Raw genomic sequence first — 24,365 nt, 5'->3', positions numbered from 1 at the left:
ATTTCCCCCGTGCATAATGGGTCATAGTGACAACCTTTCAAATACTTAAAGAGAATAATCATGTCCCCTTCTCATCCTCCTCTTCTCCAGGCTGAACATTACCAAGTCTTACAGCCTTTCCTCACAGGGCTTGGTCCCCAGGGTCCAGATCATCCTCATCACTCTCTTCTGTACCATCTCATTTTTTCTTTATTCTTTTTGAAGTGAGGCCTCCAAAACTGCATACAGCACTCCAGGGGTGGTTTGACCAATGTGGTATACAGCGGGACTATGACATCTCCCATTTGAACAAAAATAATGTTTAAGTTTGTTTGCATGTATTAAAAACATTTTACCCCAATTCCCACAATAACCAGACATCGTGAAGCATAGTTAAGTCTAAATTACAAAGCCAAATAAAAACAACAAAATCTACTACAACTCAGAGCATCAAGCATTCCTTCGATGACCCTTAGTGATATATGAGCCTCTTGTGGCGCAGAGTGGTAAGGCAGCAGATATGCAGTCTGAAAGCTCTGCCCATGAGGCTGGGAGTGGAAAGGTGTTTAAAGTAAAAATAGCAAATAAAATATAACAGCAGGGTAGTTCATTCAGAGTCCAACAACAGGTTCCTCTCAGCCTATGAACAAACTAATTTAAACCCAAATTAGCCTTGTATTAGAGTATAAACACCAGAAGGGAAAAGAACAAAAGCAAATATTGACAGTAATACTTCCAAAGAACTTGGGTTGCCAAAGAATTCACTAAGTCTTCCAGCTTCCTTAGGGGCTATAGCAGACTCTTGAATTCCCTATTGGATAGCCACATATTGCAAGAGGCATCCTCTAAAAATATACTGGCTTAAGACATTAATGTCTAGTTCAATGGTCAGAACTAGAATAATTAATCTGGAAGTTCACCAGCATCCAGTGAGTTGGTGTGGAACTGGTTTTATATATATTCTCATCACCAGGTAGGCTACAGCATTCTGAACAAGTGTCGCTTCTGGGCTGCTTTGAAGAGCAGCCTTATCTATATTATAGTATATTATGCTAGTTTTTCTGCATTTAATATCAATATGTTCCTCATAAAAAAAAACAGAGGTGTGTGATTACCTTTTCACCATAGCAGGATTGTAAAGGTAGATCTTCATAAACTGCTTTTCCTTTTCATGGTAACCATAAAAAGGCCTGGAAAACAAATATCCAGCAAGATGTTATATCAGTGATATAGGCACTTTTGATAAACAGTCACAATGAGCTGTGAGTCCATATGTGCGTAGAGTCAACCCCATGTATCAGAATGCTGCACATAAGAACACGGTAGATACTATATATAATACTTATCTTCTAACTTTCATAATGTGGAGAAAACATTAGCTCCACATAAATCTTCAAATGTTACAAAAGAATCCTCAAGCTTAAAACTCAGGCATATTTCATAAGTATGCAGGAATTAAAACTCAGGCATATTTCATAAGTATGCTGCAACCTATCTTTTTACTCTGACAGAACCAAGAGAAACGGTGAAACTCTCAAGATAGGTTTTCATGATCATACTGTAGCAACTGGAAGAGTTAAGTTTTATTATTCTGTTCTCATCCACCATCAGGTACCTCCACATATTACAAGTATTCAAGCAAGAAGATGATAGAGTGACCCAATAGACAGGCAGAACTTTAACATATCTAGCCAATACATGACAGCTTTCCTCATAATAGTCTAGCTAGAAGAAAAGGTATAGTGCGTTATCTACTTACTCCTACTTTCACTGGTTCCAGGTAACTGTTTTACCATTGCAGTTATGAAAAAATGCCTCATCTTTTTTTTTAACCATTGAGAAACTCCTGAAACATTCCTTCAGGCTTCTGAGAAACCTCAGAACCAGCACAATCATGCAAAATATGCTTGGGAAGCATGACTGTGAATGTGCCCACCTGGGGCCCCTCCTCTTCTGACCCCCTCCAGGCCAATCATTGGCCATTTTGGGAGGGGTATGTTAAGAAACCCCAGGTTTTCACAAAACTCTGTTTGAGAAAGCCTGCGCTAAGGACATGAAATCCCTTGTGGCTCTGAAGGTGGCATGTATTGTCATGAATTTGTGTTTGAGAAGAAGTACGTTTCACATGTAAAATTATACAAAAACCATGTAACTAGCCCCCAAACCCCTTTTTCATTGAACAATGTTTTAAACTTTGAACAGCAAATAAGTTTTTCAGTGTTGTTAGTATAAAAATGATTCACATCAAGTTAAAAAGTAACAAAATAGGACTTACATTCCATATACTAGAGACACTTTGAACACGTGTTGAAGAGAAGAGGATGGGTTTCCTAAAGCTATATTGAGTGCTCGGTCAATGCTGAATGCCAAATGACGAAGATAATGTTCTGGTTGTTGCCCATAACCATCATAGGGAACGTACAGATAAGGAAAAATACCATGTAAGTGGAGGCAAGTCTTCTGACCTACAAGAGGAAAAAACTCCAATATTTCAGAGTCAAAGACAAAAATCCAGATAGCCATGATCACTTGCTTGTTGCTAAGAAAAATCTACAACAGTGATTGCGAAACAATAAGGACTTGGAAAGATTTGAAAATTTCACAGAGAACTGGAAAAATTATGTACTTTCCTTTTTCAAATGTGTGAAAAGAAAGTTTAGTTAAAATGCATATTTACAAATGTTTTTTCTAAGACTAATGACAGCATTAAACACTTTCTACATGAACTATAAATGTATACAACACTTTCAAGATCTTTGTTTATATGTAAATAGGTAGGGTAACAAGTAATATGCTATGTGCTTAATAATACTATTTAAAAGTTCAGTGTTTTCAATACTATAAAATTTAATCTGATATTCTGGTAGTCCAACCTGTTATGAGTGTATGACAAGTTTCTGTCTCAATAATATACTTTTTATTTACAATAGTACTGGTTAAAATAGTTTATTTTTATTAACACAATTATTAATTGGAATTAGGAATTAACTTATTTTTAACTAATATTGTAGGAGTTTAGACTTTTATAATGTCTAGTCAATGCTATGGTCTTCCCAGTTGCAACGTATGGCTGTGAAAGTTGGACCATAAGGAAGGCCGAGCGTCAAAGAATTGAGGTTTTTGAATTCTGGTGCTGGAGAAGACTCTTGTGAGTCCCTTGGACTGCAAGGTGAACAAACCGGTCAGTCCTAGAGGAGATCAGCCCTGACTGCTCCTTAGAAGGCCAGATCCTGAAGATGAAACTCAAATACTTTAGCCATCTCATGAGAAGGAAGGACTCCCTGGAGAAGAGCCCAATGCTGGGAGCGATTGAGGGCAAAAGAAGAAGAGGAAGACAGAGAATGAGGTGGCTGGATGGAGTTACTGAAGCAGTCAGTGCGGGCTTAAATGGACTCTGGGGCATGGTAGAGGACAGGAAGGCCTGGAGGATCATTGTCCATGGGGTTGCGATGGGTCGGACATGACTTCGCACCTAACAACAACAAATACAAAATAATTATTGGCTAGGAAGTCCAGCCAGTTTACAGATGCCTGAACATACAAAAACTGCATGCTTACCACTTGCTTTAATAGAAAGGAAAAGGCACATATGAAAAGGCGTTACACCACTCTACCAACAGAGAAACACAATATGCAATTATCCACCTGTTTTTAATGTCTGACTGCACCTGTAAGAAATACATGACAGGGTGCAATACATAGCTGGTGGATTACCTTCATGCCATAAATTATAGAGACCTGGTGGATAAAGCTAGTGAGCGCTGCAAATGTCTGCCTGTTGTCATCAAGGGAAGAGATATTACCACCTACTTTGTCCCTTCTCCCACCCCATGGATTAGTCCATTGATGGCATCTAGACTGGTTAAAGAATCTAAGTTTACCTATTTGTTTTCTGTTATATTTAAATTCTAAAGTGTACTGGGTTGAAAAAAATTGGTTTAGAATGTCCAAATAAATTAGTTATTACAAAGAAGGAGAGCTGTTTTCTTATATGCCACTTCTCATTGTGTGGAGGATTCGCTAAGCGGCTTACAATCAACTTCCCTTCCTATCCCCACAACAGACACCCTTTAAGGTCACAGAGGCTGAGAGAGCTCCGACAGGACTTTTCTGTGAGAACAGCACTATGAGGGCTATGACAAGCCCATGATCACACAGCTGGATGCATGTGGAGGAGCTGGGAATCAAACCCAGCTCACCAGATTAGAAACCACCACTCTTAACCACTACACCACACTGGTAAGCAGGCAATGCCATATATGATTCATAAGCGTCTAATCACATATATTACAGAAAATCATTAACTCCATAATCAATCAAAGGATGGGAGGAATATGATGGAAGACTGAGAAAAGGATACTATTTTAACTATCCGAAAAGGTAGTACAAGGAATTTGCAAGGGCAGCTAAAACAAAACAATTGGAGGTACAGGTGTGTATAGGGGGGATTTTTGGTACTTTTTGTTGTTGTTGTTATGTGCGAAGTCGTGTCCGACCCATCGCGACCCCATGGACAATGATCCTCCAGGCCTTCCTGTCCTCTACCATTCCCCGGAGTCCATTTAAGTTTGCACCTACTGCTTCAGTGACTCCATCCATCCACCTCATTCTCTGTCGTCCCCTTCTTCTTTTGCCCTCGATCTCTCCCAGCATTAGGCTCTTCTCCAGGGAGTCCTTCCTTCTCATGAGGTGGCCAAAATATTTGAGTTTCATCTTCAGGATCTGGCCTTCTAAAGAGCAGTCAGGGCTGATCTCCTCGAGGACTGACCGGTTTGTTCGCCTTGCAGTCCAAGGGACTCGCAAGAGTCTTCTCCAGCACCAGAGTTCAAAAGCCTCAATTCTTTGACGCTCGGCCTTCCTTATGGTCCAAACTTTCGCAGCCATACATTGCAACTGGGAAGACCATAGCCTTGACTAAACGCACTTTTGTTGGCAGGGTAATGTCTCTGCTTTTTAGGATGCTGTCTAGATTTGCCATAGCTTTCCTCCCCAGGAGCAAGCGTCTTTTAATTTCTTTGCTGCAGTCCCCATCTGCAGTGATCTTGGAGCCCAGGAAAATAAAATCTGTCACTATCTCCATTTCTTCCCCTTCTATTTGCCAGGAATTGAGAGGGCCGGATGCCATGATCTTTGTTTTCTTGATGTTGAGTTTCAAGCCAACTTTTGCACTCTCCTCCTTCACCTGCATCAACAGGCTCTTTAGTTCCTCTTCACTTTCTGCCATTAGAGTGGTATCATCTGCATATCTGAGGTTGTTGATATTTCTCCCTGCAATCTTGATCCCAATTTGTGACTCCTCTAATCCCGCATTTCTCATGATGTGCTCTGCATACAAGTTAAATAGGCAAGGCGACAGTATACAGCCTTGCCGAACTCCTTTCTCAATTTTGAACCAGTCAGTGATTCCATGTTCAGTTCTCACTGTTGCTTCTTGACCTGCATATAAATTTCTCAAGAGACAAATAAGATGCTCTGGTATTCCCATCTCTTTAAGAACTTGCCACAATTTGTTGTGCTCCACACAATCAAAGGTACTTTTTAGGGTTTGGTAAAATACCACTGAACCAAATCACTGCTTTGGTATATTAAGTTTGGCCTATTTGGAAAGCCTCTCTGGGGATCAGCTGTTTGGTAGCTCAGGAGGCCTCCAGCTGGCCCTACCTGCACAGCCCGGACTATGCAGGAAGGTCAGCAGACAGCACTGGGGGTCTGCAGAGCTGGCCCTTGCAGGCTCAGGGCAGGCAGGCTCAGGGCTAATATTTCAGTTCCACGCCAACCCCACCCAATCCCAGCTGGGCTGGGGAGGGCAGACATAGGCCTGACATGTCACCTTTATGCCCACCCCTCCTGCAGCCATTTGTCATTGTTGTTAGGTGCGAAGTCGTGTCCAACCCATCGCAACCCCATGGACAATGATCCTCCAGGCCTTCCTGTCCTTTACCATTCCCCGGAGTCCATTTAAATTTGCACTGACGGCTTCAGTGACTCCATCCAGGCACCTAATTCTCTAATGTCCCTGTCTTCATTTGCCCTCAATCGCTCCCAGCATTAGGCTCTTCTCGAAGGTGTCCTTCCTTCTCATGAGGTGGCCAAAGTATTTGAGTTTCATCTTCAGGATCTGGCCTTCTAAGGAGTAGTCAGGGCTGATCTCCTCTAGGACTGACTGGTTTGTTTGCCTTGCAGTCCAAGGGACTTGCAAGAGTCTTCTCCAGCACCAGAGTTCAAAAGCCTCAATTCTTTGACGCTTCCTTATGGTCCAACTTTCACAGCCATACATCGCAACTAGGAAGACCATAGCCTTGACTAGAGACACTTTCATTCGCAGGGTGATGTCTCTGCTTTTTAGGATGCTGTCTAGGTTTGCCATAGCTTTCCTCCCCAGGAGCAAGCGTCTTTTAATTTCTTTGCTGCAGTCCCCATCTGCAGTGATCTTGGAGCCCAGGAAAATAAAATCTGTCACTACCTCCATTTCTTCCCCATCTATTTGCCAGGAATTGAGAGGGCGGAATGCCATGACCTTCGTTTTCTTGACGTTGAGTTTCAAGCCAACTTTTGCACTCTCCTCCTTCACCCGCATCAACAGGCTCTTTAGTTCCTCTTCGCTTTCTGCCATTAGAGTGATATCATCTGCATATCTGAGGATGTTGATATTTCTCCCTGCAATCTTGATCCCAATTTGTGATTCATCTAACCCCGCCTTTCTCATGATGTGCTCCGCATACAAATTAAATAGGCAAGGTGACAGTATACAGCCTTGCCAAACTCCTTAAGTCAATGAAGCAGAAGTAATTGTTTTTCTGGAACTCCCTAGCTTTCGCCATGATCCAGCGTATATTGGCAATTTGATCTCTAGTTCCTCTGTCTCTTCGAAATCCTGCCTGTACTTCCGGAAGTTCACGGTCCACATATTGCTGGAGCCTAGCTTGTAGGATTTTGAGCATAACTTTGCTAGCATGAGAAATGAGTGCAATGGTCCGGTAGTTTGAGCATTCTTTGGCTTTGCCCTTCTTTGGGATTGGAATGTAAACTGACCTTTTCCAATCCTGTGGCCACTGCTGAGTTTTCCAAATCTGCTGGCATATTGAGTGTAGAACTTTTACTGCATGGTCTTTTAAGATTTTGAATAGTTTAACTGGAATGTTGTCACCTCCACTAGCTTTATGGTTGCTCAGACCTCTTAAGGCCCATTTGACTTCGCATTCCAGGATGTCTAGCTCCAGGTCAGTGACTACCCCATCGTGGTTATCAGGGGTGTTAAATTCACTCTTGTATAGTTCTTCTGTATAATTTTGCCACCTTTTAAAAATCTCTTCTGCTTGTGTGAGTTCCCTACCATTTCGGTCCTTTATCATACTCATCTTTGCATTAAACATTATCTTCATATCTCCAATTTTCTTGATCTCTGGTCCTCCCTATTCTATTGTTTTCTTCTATTTATTTGCACTGTTCATTTAAGAAGGCATTCTTATCTAGCTATTCTCTGGAATTCTGAATTCAATTGGCTGTATCTTTCTCCCTTGCCTTTCACTTCCCTTCTCTCTTCAGCTATTTGTAAAGCTTCCTCAGACAGCCATTTTGATTTCTTGCATTTCTTTTTCTTTGGATGGTTTTAGTTGCTACCTCTTGTACAATGTTGCGAACCTCCGTCCATAGTTCTTCAGGCACTCTGTCTATCAGATCTAATTCCTTAAATCTATTTGTCACATCTACTGTATATTTGTCAGATATATGATTTAATTCATCCCTGAGTGGCCTAGTGTTTTTTCCTACTTTCTTCAATTTGAGCCTAAATTTTGCAATTAGGCGCCTGGTCTTGTTTTTACTGACTGTATAGAACTTCTCCATCTTTGGCTGCAGAGCACATAGTCAATCTGAATTCTGTGTTGACCGTCTGGTGTGTTCCATGTGTAGAGTCGTCTCTTTGGTTGTTGGAAAAGAATGTTTGCTATGACCATTGTATTCTCTTGACAAAATTCTACCAGCCTGTGCCCTGCTTCATTTAGTATTCCAAGGCCAAACTTGCTTGTTATCCCGGTTATCTTTTGGCTTCCTACTTTAGCATTCCAATCCCCCATGAAGATAAGCACATCATCTTTGGTTGTTGCTTCTAGAAGGTGTTGCAGGGCTTCATAGAACCGGTCAACTTCATCCTCTTCAGCAGCAGTGGTTGGGGCATAGACCTGTATTACTGTGATGTTGATTGGTTTGCCTTGGATTCAAACTGAGATCATTGTGTCATTTTGGGGATTGTACCCCAATACTGCTTTTCCTAGTCTTTTATTGATTATGATGATGATGAAGGCTACTCCATTTCTTCTGCGAGATGCTTGCCCACAGTAGTATACCTGATAGCCATTTGTCAGGGTCTTTAAATATCACCCCAGCAAAGTAATCTGCCACTGCAGAGTCTCATCTCTGCTGTTCCACATGGGTTGGCTAGGAATCTTTCTCACTTAGCCATATCAATCCCAAATTGCTTCAGGCTTCTCTGATTCAACCCATTAGAATTTATAGGGATTGAGATTCAGCCCCCCAAACCCCCAAAACACCCAATCAGCATTGATTTTTTTCATGCCTATCTAATTTTACATCCCTAATACGAGCCAGCTATAGACTAAAGCAACTTAATTGGTTTGGCTTTTCTATGTAAGACCACTGCCCTTTCTTGCACTCCTATGTAGAGCTGAAAGAATATGTTCTGAGTTTTTTCTTCCATTTATGTTTATGTTCCTGAACACAAGAAAATATTTTAAAAGGGAAAATTTAAATGTGTTACTGATACAATGCATTTTTATTTCCTGTTTGAATGTTTTTTTTAATGCACAAAAATATTTCACCTAGAATTACTATTATTTAAATTTTAATCAGTAGTCAAAGGGCCTCCATAAAAATTGAAACTAAGCAGCATATAAATATTTAGCAAGAGATAATTCTGTTTTATGTATATACTTGATGATGATGATGTTTAGAGTGGCTACCCATAATAGAATCTATACATCTGTTAGGTGATATTAGCTTTAAAAGGATGAAGACCTATGAAAGCTGCTAGAGGCATCATTTATATCCCACAGAAATCTTCCATTCCTTGCTATAGTTTCTGCCTTGTCCTATGGATATATCCATCAGACAAAACACCAGTTTCCCATTTTATTAAACATTTCAGAGTCTAGAAAAAATGAAACTTTTATTAACATACAACTTGCAATCAAACTAACTTGGTATGATTTCTTTGCTCCTTGGCTTCAGATATTTCAAACTAAGTGATATAGTAGAGCACTATAAGATTATAGTGCATTTCCCTCAAAAGGCTGCTAGTTAATATCCAGGGGACAAATTTTTCTGAACAAACAACAATTACAGGAGGGCTCCCTATGGAAAACATCCAAGTAAATACTAACAGTTTTTATTCTCTTTTGTACATTGCAATCCAGAGTATTATGTACACAGCCAGGAACCATGCATTCAGCTAAGAATCTCGAGAAATTCTGCTGTAGCAACTCCCACAACCAGAGGAGAATCAAAATTCAGTTTGAATACTTCTGTAGTAAAAATATGAAATAAATCTTAATGACAGAATCATGAAGCCTGAGGTGTGACTGAGCAAATCACTGTGCTTTACCTGCCCTAACTAAAATAGCTGCTGTGGGAAGGAGAAAAAAAGATATCCCCACGTACATTGATCTTAGCTCCCCAAAGCAAAGACAAATTATAAATATGGAAAAATAATACTATCTGGCTCCCTTGAAATGTGTCTTGCTTTTGGTAAAAAACAACTTTTTGACTATTTATTCTTTGTAACTTTGTATTGTATCATTTGGAGGAAAATAGAAATAAAAATGCAAACACAAAGAACACAAAAAAATTTAGTATTATTTAGTGCTACAAGGACTTGTCAATTGTTTAAATTACTGGGTTGAATTAATTAAATTTTTAAAACCACTAGGATATAGTGGAATTATTATTTAAATAAAATTTTTTCCCCTTTTATTATGAGATGAGAAAAGGATACTAAACTATAATAAGAGTTAATTTCATGTTATTCAGTACTAGTGTCTGTTTACGGGGGGTGGGGAGAACCAGCTGAGGCCAATCTTAGCTCCCTGGTGTATGTATATGTATTACATATGCAGTCGGAAGCATGTATTTGCTGAAATGCTCATTAGACCTTCAGGTATACACAAAAATATGTATGAATGTTAAGATTGCAGCCGGTGAAACAACCTTAACAATTTGTTGCTTGCATTCTTATGATTTCATTTTCCCTTCCTTCACTATCTCTGATACAAAACAAAATTACTGGAATGAAAATCCACATTTCCAAAAACCAACAATCTTCACAAAGCACAGTAGTCCTTCCTTTATTCTTTAGTATTTTTAAAGACTATATAAGCTATATCCAGATGTTATGAACAAGCTCCAGTTTGTTTGAAATGAAGAACCTCATTTTCAGGCTAATCCATCCATTCCTCTTACCCTCATGCACAAAATCAAGTTTGATTATTTCCTGTTTAGTACACAGACTACCTAAACTCAATTTGTTGTAAAGTTTGGATCCATTTGCTTTAAGGAATTGCAGTTTTGCTTTTTACACACAAAACTAGAATTTACACACATAACTAGAATTCCATACTATTTTAATTCTGGTTTAGAATTCTAGCCTGAATACAGCCACAGAAAAGGCAAGGATTATTCAAAGCTAATACTACCAAACCATTCATTCATTCATTCATTCATTCATTCATTCATTCATTCATTCATTCATTCATTCAATTTATATACCAGCCTCCCCTGAGGCTCAGTAGTAACCACAGGCCAATTTTATGACAATTTTTAAGTTTCTTGTTCTTTTTATGTACTCTACTGATTCCATTATGGTTCAACACAGAATACATATCTGTTGATGTTCAGTAGCTAATAAATTTGAAACTCAAATACTTTGGCCATCTCAGAAGCATCACAGCTAACAATCTATGTGACTGGAGTCCCCATTTTAGACACAAGGAATTGAGGCCAAGCAATTTACTGAAAGTTACTTACTATTACATGACCTTTGTTTAATACAAATTAAGGCATCTAGAGTAGCATTATAGTGCTGAGAGGGGAAAATATTCATAATAATAATACCTATAAGACATAAAAAGATGTTGTGTATGGACTAGCACAAGGTAGCTCAAATACGCAAAAAAATAAACAAAAGGAGAAATCTGACAAAGCAAGTCAAACACACTAGTAAGACTATGAGACAGCTTTCAAGGATAACAACAATGAAAGCAGACATAACTGTGAAAAAAGTGCAGTCCTGAAACTGATGCTGAATATGACATAAACCTATATAAAAAGTGAGAGACATATTCTACATCAATCACAAGTGATACAGGAGGAGGAAAAGTGAGCAAGCAGGCGCAATGTCAGAAAAAAAATCACAGTAGCAGGCAGTGAGATTTTGGGGCTATCTGTGATTAGTCAATGGACCACAAATTATTAAAGAATTCCATCTGATGCAAGGACACACACAATATTTCAACAAAACAGTAGACTATTTATGAACTGAGCAGTTGGCTTAATAAAATTTAACATTTATATAGCACTGTTGAGTGTTCAAAATTCTACACGCAAAATCTGTAAAGGACTATCTTTAACCACTCCTGCGGTATTAAATAAAAGGGTAAGGCCACCTGGGAAGGATTTAGGGCGGACCCTGTCCAGGATAAAAACTCAGAGGGCCCAATCAGGAGCCGCTTTGTGGTTGGGCCCTCCGAGTGTCCATCCAGGGCCAAGCAACCAATGGGGAGGCGCGCAAAGTGCCTTCCTATTGGCCCCTCACCAGGACAGACCAAAATTCCAATCACCCAGCCCAGTCTGGCTGCCAGTCTGCTCCTGACCAGCAAAGAGAGGAGGTCAGTAGGGCTGCCAAGGGGGATGAGAACAGAGGTTGTGCCAGCCCTTTTCGCCCCAAGGCTGGCCTAACTGTCATGTCCAACTACAAATTGCCTCAGAGCCCTGACAGAGCTGGCAGGAGGCTGCAGAGTGCTCCCCCTTCCCCCCTTCAGGCCTGCTGCAAAGGAACCTCTGACAGGCCCTGACTGAGGGAAGGAGGCCTTTCCAAGAGCAATGCAGGGGAGCCTGAGGGGCCTTCCTTATGAGGGGGGGGACTTTCCCCTTCTGCCAAACAGTTGCCTGACAGGGAGGCCACAGAAAAGCCCCTTCTCACTTAAAATACTGCTCTGCCCGGAGGTTAGTCACAGCCAAGCCATGTGTCTTTCTTCTTTGCAACTCTCTGCAGATTTGAGGCCATTGCACAGTGTTATTATGCAGAGGAAACTTTTGTCTCCTGTTTCATCTGCACAACAACCCTGTGCAGTAGGCCTCAAGTCTTTCAATTCAACAACAACCTGTGTTGTTTCTTCTCTACCACAACCCTGTCCAAAGTACCTTTCTGCCTGGGGAGCTGATCTTTATACTCTGCAGGTGAGCTGTAATTCCAGAAGCTCTCCAGGTCACACCTGTAGGTTGGCTACCCCTGGGTTGGAAATATTCCTGGGACTTCAGAATCATACAATGCCTCAGAGTCCAGCCTTCAAATGAGCCATTTTTGCCTGCAGTTGGTAGGGAGTGGTGCAGGAGTGTCCCTCCTGGCCTATGGGTTATGGCCAGGCCTTACCAGCAACTGTTTGTATTCTGGGGCACAGACAGGCAGACCAGCATCAGTCCTGTGAGTCTGTAAAGTGCAGGAAGATCTAAATAAATATTTACAGCCTGAAAATGTAAATAGAGAACAAGTAAATGTCTGGAGACACATAATAACTGAATGACTTATTGGCCTGGCAAATAACCTTGGCCTGGCAAATAAAATAAAAAAAAAACAGTATAAAAAACCTTACTAAGGTCAAGACTGCTGTGCACAGAGAGTCTTCCTCTTAGGGTTGCCAGCTTCCTTGTGAGGCTCGCTACCCCACCTCCCTCATGTGGAGTGGCATGCTTTGGGGAAAAATAATTTTTGGCTTTGCCCGCACGCTTGTATGCCTATTCATTGCTCCAGGCAGTTTGCTTTAAAAAAAGCACATCCCCAGGAGAAGGGAGAGGGAGGTGGGTGCAAGGGTGGGGCTTTGGAGGCAGAGATAGCACTGGTTGCTCTCCTCTAGCTGGTGCTTTTTAGGTTCCCCAACTAGCACTTAAGAATGGAGGATGTAGCTAGACGTTTGCTGCCTGGATGCTGGATGTTGGCGACATCATGCGGAGCAGCTGGAATAGAACGACTACCTAAGGTAAGGATTTCGTTACATTTAACCGGTGCTGAAAGGCTCTATTATTTTGCAAAATGTGTAAAACAACTTTTTAGGAGAGGCATTTTTGTAAAGCGCAAGTACTGTAGTGTTTTTGATATTTGTTGAAATCGTTGGCTTTTAATTGTGTAATCCATCTTGTGTCTTGACAAGAAAGGCAGACTAGAAATCATATAATAAATACAAAATTAAAGCAATCAAGCCTAGAATACAAGCCAACAGTCTAAAAATCCAGCTATTGAAAAGGGGAAAAAATCACAACTAGACAAAGAGGGAAAAAAACTAGAAGAAGCATCACTAAGTATTTGCTTGTATCTAATGAAAGGGAGAAGGAAAATTCAAAGATAGGCTATAAACAGTATCTTCAGAAAACCAATTCATGCCAAGAATGACATCTGGTTATGAAGTCTAAGCTCAAGGAAGAACAGTAGCTAGAGTTGTAGAGGCAGAAACATTTGGGAATCAGACAGAAGTTACTAAAACAGACTTAATCATCACCACCCCATAACTATTTAGCTGCTGCCAAAAAAAAGAAACAAATAGATTCTGCAATATTGAGACAGAAACATGAAGGGGAAAGGCCTACCCTCACAAAGACATTTCTTGGATTTACATGCCTATGGACAAGGAAAAAAAATCTAATTTTATGAAATGCCAAAATTCAGATGTCACAAAAAACTGATGATAGATTGAAGATTTCCTAAATCAGGAAATATTCATTCATTCATTCATTCATTCATTCATTCATTCATTCATTCATTCATTCATTCATTAATTCATTCATTCATTCAGCCCTTCCCTACAGCTCTGGGCGGTTTACATAAAACATTTTTGAACATTCACATAGAACACTATCAAAATATAACAGTATAACAATAACAACAACATATCAACTGGAACAATTAGAACAGCACTTCAACAATAACTTGACAATCCCTCAATAAGTTCGGTCCCTCAGTCTGGGGGGGGCACCTGTAGATGTTATGGCTCAGTCAGCCACACCAAATTCCTGGTGGAAGAGCTCCTTTTTGCAGGCCCTGCAGAATTGTGGAAGTTCGGGCAGGGCCCTGATCTCTTTGGGGAGCTCATTCCATCAGGTGGGGGCCAGGATTCAAAAGGCCCTGGCCCTTGTTGAGGTCCGACGTGCCTCTTTAGGGCCAGGGATCCGTAGCCAGTTGGAGGTGGCGGAGCGTAGAGCTCTTCTGGGGGTATAGGCAGGGAGGCGGTCTCTCAGATACACTGGGCCCAGACCGCGTATGGCCTTAAAGGTGATTACCAAAACCTTAAGCTTAATCCGGAATTCAGCTGGGAGCCAACCGAGTTCTTGGATTACCGGCTGGATATGAGATCTCCATGATGTCTTAGTGAGAATCCTGGCCGGGCATTCTGCACCAGTTGTAGTTTCCGGATCAAGGATAAGGGTAGGCCTGCATAGAGCGAGTTGCAGAAGTCCAGCCTAGAGGTGACCGTGCATGGATCACTGTGGCTAGATATTCTGGGTCCAGGTAGGGCACTAGTAGTTTGGCTTGGTGGAGATGGTACCTTAGTACCATCTCAGTGGACAATGGTAAGAAAGAAGGAAGGCAGAAGCAGAAGAATAAACCAGATTCATCAAAACTCTAGCTTGATCATAGAGCTAGACGGGTCCATACAGACAATCTAATCCAACTCCCTGCTCAAATCAGCCTAAAGCATCTAGGATAAGTATCTGTCCAGCCACTGCTTGAAGACTGTCAGTGAGGAGGAGCTCATCACTTTCTCAAGGACTTCTCAAGAAGACTGATTCTATTGCTGAACTACTCTGATTGTGAAATTTCCCCCCCTGATATTTAGCTGATATTGTTCTCCATGTAGTTTAAATTCATTACTGTGGGTCCTATTATCTGCTGCCAACAGGAACCTTTCCCTGCCCTCCTGATGTCAGACTGCAGTCTTACACAGAGTATAAATTTGGCAATTTATCTGTGGGAGAAGTGCTTGCTCCTTAGTCACCAAGTGTCTCTGAGTTAAAGTAGACAGAAGATGCATTTTATTTTAATTTTTAAAATGCGAAATTGTTAAATTTTTCTTACAGATTTTGTAAACTACCATATTTGGCCATATTTGGTAGAAAGACAGGGTTTAAATATTTTGAGAGAAAGATGAAAAAGAAAGGTTTGAACATAAAGGTCAGTAATTCTGTCTTCATACTCAATTTATGATATCAGAAAAAAGGGAATTTACTGTAGGGCTCTCAAGAGATTGGTAGCAGGCTGTGCAATTATGTGCATATGTGTGCAAAAGAGATTAAAATGTAAATAATTTCAATGGTCCTTGAAGGCAGAGTAAGATATTTGGTTGAAAAGGGAAACTGGAGCAAAAGCTTGAAACCAGATGTGTGTATGGGGGGGGGGGGGGTCGCTTGCCCAGCCTTTAAGCTTGTTTGTAGCTCAGTGAATTAATCTCTGAAGCAAATATAAGGAATAACACGCATGAAAGGTGGCTCCTCCACAGTTCTGACATATCTTTTTTGGAAACTCAGGACCAAACTCCTAATGTTTACAAAGGATAGTTACGATTTTCAATTTACCACCAAAGATTAACAACCAAGAAAACATTGCTAAAATAAAGTTTGCCGCTTCTGCTTAAACTTAATCTTTAATGTTAGGTTGAACTCTGCTTCAAACTGTTTCATAAAGATTGGAAAGATATCCAGATAAATGTCTGTTTTGCAGTCTGACAACAGAAAATATCCCTCCCAGAACGAGTTTTTTAAATTCAACTTTGATTCAATTCACCATTCTAGTCCTTTGATTAGAAGCATAACCATTGTTAAGCCTTTCCCATCCATCTTAATGCATTTTAGTAGCAATACTTTTTCTATTTGGCTATCTAGGAATTGAGTAACATGTAAACAACCAACCATCCTGTGTATAATGACTATTATTATTATTATTATTATTCAATTTATTTCCCGCCACCCCCTACAGCAGTGGTCCGCAACCTTTGTCAGGCTGCGGACCGCCGCGCCGGGGTGCGGGGAGAGGGTGACTCGGGGCCCCGCGCGTGTGCGGCAGCCCTGGTGCAAACACGCATGCGCGGACTTGCCGTGCGTGCATGTTTGCGCCCCTGCCGGACGCAAACGCGCATGCGCGGCAAGTCTGCATGTGCGTGTTTGCGCCGCCAGCATGCCGGCGGCGGCTCCCTCTCCCCGCCCCTCCAGGCCGCAAGGAAATCGGCCGCTGAAGCGGCCAATTAGCTTGTGGCCCGGCAAGCTTCTCTTCCCGCCCCGTCCCAAAGCAAGAAGCTTGCCGGGCCGCAAGCTGATCGGCCGCTTCGGCGGCCGATTTGCTTGCAGCCTGGCAAGCTTCTCGCTGTGGGGGGGGGGGGGGAAGAGAGAGCCGCGGCCCGGCACCGGGCCACGGCCCGGGGGTTGGGGACCACTGCCCTACTGGCTCATGGCGGGTAACAATAGTCTTAAATTGCCCCATTAAACCCCCCGTTAAAAGACTATAAAAATACCCAACACGGCGGAAAATACCACTCTCCCCAACCCGAACAAGGGCATTGGGGGATGGAGGGTGATGGTGACTACTTCAAACCCCCCAGGGGGCAATGTTCTTCCTCGCCAATCCCAGCCTCAACCCTAGCCCTGGCGGAAGAGCTCCATTTTACAGGCCCTCCGGAATGCTGACAGCTCATTCCACCAGGTGGGGGCCAGGACAGAGAAAGCCCTGGCCCTGGTTGAGGCTAGGAGCGCTTCTCTGGGCCCGGGAACGATCAGTAGGTTTTCTCCCACAGAGCGTAGAGCCCTGCGGGGCACATAGGACGACAGGCGGTCCCTCAGGTATGTGGGTCCCAACCCGCGTAAAGCCTTAAAGGTTAAAACCAAAACCTTGAACTGGATCCGGACAGCAATTGGCAACCAGTGCAGCTGCCTCAGCACCAGTTGGATGTGGGCCCTCCAAGGTGTGCCAGTGAGGACCCTAGCAGCTGCATTTTGCACTAGCTGAAGTTTCCGGATCAAGGACAAGGGCAGGCCCGCGTAGAGTGAGTTACAGAAATCTAATCTGGAGGTGACTGTCGCATGGATCACTGTGGCTAAGTGATCAGGGGACAGGTAGGGCACTAGTAGCTGGGCCTGACGAAGGTGGAAGAATGCCTGGCCTGCTACTCTCTTGACCTGCGCCTCCGTAGTCAGGGAGGCGTCGATGGTCGCCCCCAGATTCCTGGCATGGGACGTGATGGTAAGTTGCGCTCCCACCAAGGTGGGTAAATGTGCTTCCTGTTCCTGCTCCCTTCTTCCCAGCCACAGGACCTCCGTCTTGGAGGGGTTGAGTTTCAGGCGACTCTGCTCAAACCATTCTGTCACTGCTTCCAAACATCTGGCAAATGGTTCTGAGGGGGAGTTTGGGTGGCCGTCCATTAGGAGATAGAGGTGGGTGTCATCAGCGTACTGATGGCAACCCAGCCCGAAGCTCCGCACCAGCTGGGCCAGAGGGCGCATAAAGATGTTGAACAAGGTGGGAGAGAGAACTGCTCCCTGGGGGACCCCGCAAGGGTATAAGGATGCGAGAAATCTTCCCCCACTGCAACCCTCTGGGTCCGGTCTTGGAGGAAAGAGTGTATCCAGCGCAAGGCTGTGCCCCCTATCCCCATGACGGCAAGGAGGTGGACCAAGATCTCATGGTCCACGATGTCAAAGGCCACTGACAGGTCCAATAGGACCAGCACGGCCGACCTGCCTCTATCCAGCTGGTGACGGAGGTCATCCAGCAGGGCGACCAGTACCGTCTACACCCCATGGCCAGGACGGAAGCCAGACTGATATGGATCGAGTGCCAAAGTTTCTTCCAAGAAGGCCAGGAGCTGGTCTGCTGCGGCCCTTTCTACCACCTTACCTAGGTGCGATACTGGTCAGTAGTTGGCAGGGTCCCGCGGGTCCAGCGTTGGTTTTTTTCAGGAGAGGATGAACCACTGCCTCCTTCAGCCTTTCAGCGAACTCCCCGGAACTCAGGGAACGGTTGATAATGTCACTGAGTTGGCCTCCTATCCCCTGGCCACCTCCTTTGAGGAGCCAAGAGGGACAGGGGTCCAGGGGGCAAGTGGTCGCCCTGACCGACCCCAGCAACTTGTCCACTTTGGAGGAAGAGAGCCACCTGAAGCCATCAAACCTCACTGCCAAAGGTGGCCAACAGGCCTCCAGTTCCTTTACTGTATTGTGGCCGGAAGGGCACGGTGGAACGACCTTATCCGCAAAATAGCTCACTAAGGCCTCACAGCCGAAATCCAGTTGGCTAGTATTTTGGCGCCCCTCAAGGGCTGTAAGAGATCTAACTACCCTAAATAATTGGGCCGGGCGAGAGCTTGCAGATGCGATTTCCGTGGCAAAAAACTCTCACCACTTTCACTGCCATCTCATAAGCCCTCATAAGCGTGCGATGAGATGTTCTTGTAGCCTCATCGCAGGTCTTCTGCCACACTCGCTCTCGTCATCTCAATTCCTTCTTCTTCTCCCGGAATGCCCCCGTATACCAGGGGGCCCGTTTGAGTCGAGGGCAGAGAAGACGTTTAGGGGCGATCTCATCTATGGCGGACGTTAGATGGGACTGCCAGTCCTCCACTAGGGCCGCTAATGAGTCGCCAGGAGGCATCGGGTCCCACAGAGCATTTCAGAAACCAATTGGATCCATGGGCAAAAATACGCCCGCCGCCCAAGTGGGGAGGGGGTGGTACCCTGAGCCAGGCCCGCAGGGCATAGTGGTCTGACCACGGCACAGCCAAAGCTGTATCCAGATCCACCTCTACCCCAGCGCCGAAAATCAAGTCGAGTGTGTGGCCGGCGTGATGGGTGAGCCCAGCAACAGTATCTATGGTGAGTCTGTCAGAACAAATTAATGTATATTCCAATGATCTAGTGTCATTATTTTTAGCATGACATATGAAAATGCTAAATTTCCCACATACATATTAAACAAAATTCCAGCATTCCATCATAAATGGAACTAATGGAAGTTCAGCTACCATTATATGATGGGTAAATGGAGAAGAAAGCAGAAATAACCTATTGTACTCAAACCCTCTTTTACAAGAAAAACTTTTATCACTATGAAGAACAAATAGCAGCACGAGTAAGATATGAACACTGTGGGAAGCCCAATATCAACCTATTATACATGGTGGCAGTTACTCCACGCTGCCGCTGTGCTGTTGTGATGGGGCAAGATGCTGTGTGCCGTGGCCAGGAAACCCAGGATGCTGCTGGGCACTGTAAGTAGCAGCGGCTGCGGGGTGAGTGGGGCGGGGCCGGGGTGGAGTGGGGGCCAGGCTCCCACCACATGCTATGGCGGGGGGGGGGCAGGGGGACGCCCCTGCTGACTCCACGGAGCTTGCAGGGGCATGAAGTGTAGGTTGGGGCCGGGCGGACCGAAAGGCCTGGCACTGTCAATTATGCACAACGCCGCCCCACCGGCAACCTGCCGGCAACCCGCAGTATCCCAGGGACTGCGGAAGTTCCCACATTTGCATAACATGGGCCTTCTGTGGCACGGGCTGGGCCATGACTGCGCTGGCGGTGGGGGCGTGCATAATCGGGGATTTTCCCCAATGTCTTGCCACCGCCAGTGCAGGCATTCTGGCCTGTGCATAGTAGGTCATTATGCTGAATGTATACATCTTTCCTCTATAAATGTTTTCTTAAAAGACCCCCCCCAAGAACACAAGACAACCTTTTTTATACTGAAAGAGAACAATTTGGAAATCCTGACTCCCCAATGCATTCCCCTCTAAGATTCTATATATTTGGGGAATTGAGCAAGTTAATCTCTCCTCATTTTCTTTAACTCTCATCTGCTCCCAACTTTATGTACCCATGAAGCATATTTAGTTCTCAATAGACCAGATTCTTTTTTTTGGGGGGGGGGGGTAGGTGATGAATCTTTTGGTTTCTGCATGGCTAAGATTCACTCTCCAAAAATATGTAAGATCCCTGCCTTGTCTGAGACAGCCTGGATTTGCTGTTTTTGTTCTTGCCAGTATTACTTATAGTAATTCCTTTGAAAAACAATACTGTTCACGAAAGGGGAATCATTCAATGCCAGCTCGCACATATCCTGGTTATAATGTCTACAACAGAATACCCCCTTTAATTTGAAAAAAGTTCCCAGCTAGTAGAAGAGATTCAGTATTAGCAGAAGCATATTTGGTAGAATGTAAATGTGCACTTTTATGTAGAAGTTTCTCACTTTGTTCATAGAAGTATTATTTCATGCAATGTGACAATTAACTTCACTGCAGGTTTATTTGTATATTACTATTTGACAAAAAATCAGTTACAACAGGGAAGATGCCATAAAGAAGCTTCTAGCCCAGCGGTTGTCAACCGTTTCTTCGCCGCGACCCCAACTTAGGTGCTGAAGCCCAGTGGGGACCCAACCGGAGAAACTGCCAGCTAGCACTGCGAAGGCGCTTCTGCCGCCCCCCCCAGCTGTGGCCACGGGTGACCCCCTGCAGGAGGTGATTGGAGGGGGGTGAGGGCTCTGCCCGGGAAAAGGGGCTGCTGCTGCCACATTCACGTTGCTCACTGTCCTGCTTCGTGCCGGGCTTGGGCATGTGTCTTGCTTCCTTGGCTCACTGCTTCTCTTTCAACCGTGGGGGGCTCTGCCATGGCCCTGCTGCAGAGCACGCAGGGCTTGCTGGACGGAGTCGGGCGAGATGGGGCAACTTTGGACTCATGGGGGGAGGGGTTTGCTTTATTGGCAGCTCTAAAAGAGCTGAGCGAAGCATTTTGGCGCATTCCTCAGCAGGCGCAGGTGCGACCCTTCGGGCAGGCAGAAGGAGCCAATGAAGTGCTAGAAACGCGTGTGCATGGGTGGCATGTGCACATGTACGCACAACAATCGAGGCAGCATGGAGGAAGCCATTGCTTGCCGCTACCTCTGCCGACCTCCGCTGCTGCCTGCATGGATCACTGTGGCTAGGTGCTCTGGTTCGAGGTATGGCGCTAATAGTTTGGCTTGGCAGAGGTGGTAAAATGCCAGTCATGCTATTTTTGTGACCTGGGCTTCCATTGTAAGAGAAGCATCCAGAATTACGCCCAGGTTCCTGGTGAAGTGAGTCGCTAGGAGCTGCACACTGTCCAGGGTGGGCAGGTGCACTTTCTCCCACGGCCCCTTCCTACCCAACCACAGGACTTCCATCTTTGCAAGGTTGAACTTCAGATGACTCTGCTTAAATCGTAATGCAAGCTTGTAAATGTCATCTATAATAAGATAATGTCTAGATGATCCTCAGAGAAATCTTTATTGAACTGAAAGGATCCATGTTTTTCCCCCATCTGTGGCCGCTGTTCTGCTACAAACAAGTACCCAACTTTCATTCAAAAGATGAATGGCCCTTTTACAGCCTAGCAGCACTGAGGTGTTTAAAAAAAAAAAACTGCCATACAGTTGGTCAAAGTTTTCATGTTGCTCTCATGTCAAATATCATACAAACACAGCCTATGTTGACTAAGCTGATCAGGCATGAAGCTTATTTTTTAACAATGCACCAGCTAAAGAATTTATTTTGCAAGAGATAAAGGAGAACAGTACAAATGCATTCAAACTGTGCAATGAGATGTTTAATAGTCATACACAGACTCATACCGGAGCCTTTTGTGGTGCAGAGTGGTAAGGCAGCGGACATGCTGTCTGAAGCTGTCTGCCCATGAGGCTGGGAGTTCAATCCCAGCAGCCAGCTCAAGGTTGACTCAGCCTTCCATCCTTCCAAGGTCGGTAAAATGAGTACCCAGCTTCCTGGGGGGTAAACAGTAATGACTGGGGAAGGCACTGGCAAACCACCCCGTATTGAGTCTGCCATGAAAACGCTAAAGGGTGTCACCCCAAGGGTCAGACATGACCCAGTGCTTGCACAGGGGATACCTTTACCTTTATTACACAGACTACCAACACATTTTTCTTCAGCCTAATCCTTTACTTACTCATTTCAGTGAGACATATAATGCACTCCCCATGCTTATTTTAGTAAAAAGCTAATCCTGTTGAATTATATTATGCTTACTCCCAAATAATCTTACACAAATTTTGTGTGCTTGGAATTGTCCAGTTCTATCCACTTGTTACAAGTATAGTGAACCTCTTTTTATTCAACAAGACATTTGCCAGTGGTTAAGATGTACGGATGCTTTCCTAGATTTCCCCCCCTATTATTACTACTGTACCTTCCTAGTGTTTCTATACTTTAAAGTCTTAATTTTGTGTCGATCTTTAATATGCATTGTGATCCACCTCACCCATCAGATAAACGCTATATCAATCAGTAGACACAGATAGACATTATTTGTGACATTAACACCTCCCCCCAAGATCTGTTATATGTGCAGAGAACTGGGATGCATTCTCTGCTTTCACAGTAGTCTTTCACAGAGCAGCACTGTTTCTCCCTTTTGTAAAAGTCCAGTGGGAATGGTGAACACACCCCTCCCCTCCCCCTAGTTATTCTTGAACTAAAGGAAAGAAAGCATGATTCTTTACTTTTGCATTGGGCTTTGCAGAAGGCAAAGCAAAAACCTTTCATCCTTAAAAACCTTTCATCCTTTCCTTGCAAGTTGTCTGTAGCTCACAATGACTCAGTAGAAGGGGCTTTTTGTGTTAAGCATGTAGAGCAATTGGGGGGAGGTACTTGCTTCTAGTAATTAAATGATATGAATGAATATAAATAAAAGACGTCTCTATTTATTATTATTAAAAATAATCGCCTCATGAGAAACAACATTTATGGTCAAGAAACAACAAATTCCAAGCTCATCAACTATACAAACAATTAAGCAGAGTAAAAGTAGCTGGAAAATTACCAAAATATCCCATGCATATATAATGATAAAGAACAGGTATAATACTAAATATGTGAAAAAAAATTATAGAAAAAATATCACTGTTCTACATCTACTTATCTTGGGTTCAATTGCTATATATGAGTCCAGTAATACCTATGGGACCAACAAGAATTCTGGGGTTATAATCTTTCAAAAGCTTCTATCATCAGATAAAGTGATTAAAAAACAGCATACCTGACAAAGGAAGCTTATACTTCAAAATTCTTGGAATACTAGACTGATATCTAACTATCCTACTACAGACCTACTCTGCTATCTTCTGAAGATCTTCACACTTTCAAAAGTAGCTTCTCTCAGTTTCAAAAGTAGCCACTGGTATCAATGTGTGTTCTTTTTTTGGTATGATTCCTGGGTTTTGCCATGTCATCAAGATTACCATGATTATATAGACAATACTTGGTCCAGCTGAACATTGTAGTTCCTCCAGTCACTTTATGCTTGCTATAAATTCACTAAATTGCCTTTTCTTATTATATTGATCTGTTATTTTAACAAAGGAGATAAAGGCATTGATTGACTAGAAGTAAACATAACCAGTAACAGGTGTTCACAGGGAGGGGAGCATAAAAACGAATATGCAAGCAAAATTTTAAAAACACACAATACAGCAAAGCCCAAGAAGGTATCAATATGTATCTAGGGCTCAGGATATTCCTTCTGGTGATCCTGCAGGACTGAAATGCAGGGTTAGAAACTAAGTAATTAGAAATAAATGGATTGACCTGCCAAAGATATAATGTTTAGAGCACACCAATTTAAAAGCAGGTTTTGACAGTGATTTAGAATGTCATTGTCATATCGTTTCAATGAAACCTTCAAGTAGAGCCCCATAAGCCTAGTACACCTGAGGACGTTATATGCTTAAAACAATAAACAAGAAGAGTTATGGCTCTGCACAGCCACTAGGACAAAAGCAGTGTTTATACAGCTGCATTTCATTATGGCTTATAATATACGGGGGGGGGGGGGGAGAGAGAAGCAGAGGGTGCTCGTCCGCTTCCAGCAGTGTATGCAGACACAGAAACACAGACAAGTACAGTCAACCCCATATCCTCTTTTCACCTACTCGTTTTTGCCACGGTAAAGGGCCAGCGGTGCGGCCCTTTTAAGGGAAAGCACTCTCCCTTTGCTCACCGCCCTTCACAGACGCTCGCTGGTGGCATTCGCCTTCCCCGTTAGCGACAGGCGGGGCCCCGGGCACGGACGAGTTCGCTCAACCGCAGCGGCCG

General features: G+C 43.5%; 1 protein-coding gene across 2 annotated transcripts in view; it reads right to left on the bottom strand.

Annotated features, from left to right (window-relative positions):
* Positions 1-24,365, bottom strand: part of REV3L (REV3 like, DNA directed polymerase zeta catalytic subunit) — a 109,823-nt gene that overhangs the window by 84,947 nt on the left and 511 nt on the right. For both annotated transcript variants that reach the window (XM_077301886.1, XM_077301893.1), the window contains exons 2-3: positions 2,255-2,444; positions 1,095-1,169 (exon numbers count right to left, since the gene is read on the bottom strand). In XM_077301886.1, the coding sequence (XP_077158001.1) occupies positions 1,095-1,169; positions 2,255-2,444 (265 nt within the window). The remainder of the gene's footprint in view (positions 1-1,094; positions 1,170-2,254; positions 2,445-24,365) is intronic.

Source organism: Paroedura picta, chromosome 1, assembly GCF_049243985.1.
Source record: "Paroedura picta isolate Pp20150507F chromosome 1, Ppicta_v3.0, whole genome shotgun sequence".
Classification (NCBI taxonomy): domain Eukaryota; kingdom Metazoa; phylum Chordata; class Lepidosauria; order Squamata; family Gekkonidae; genus Paroedura; species Paroedura picta.
The sequence above is the reverse complement of the archived record's forward strand: the minus strand, read 5'-3'. Positions and strand labels throughout refer to the sequence as shown.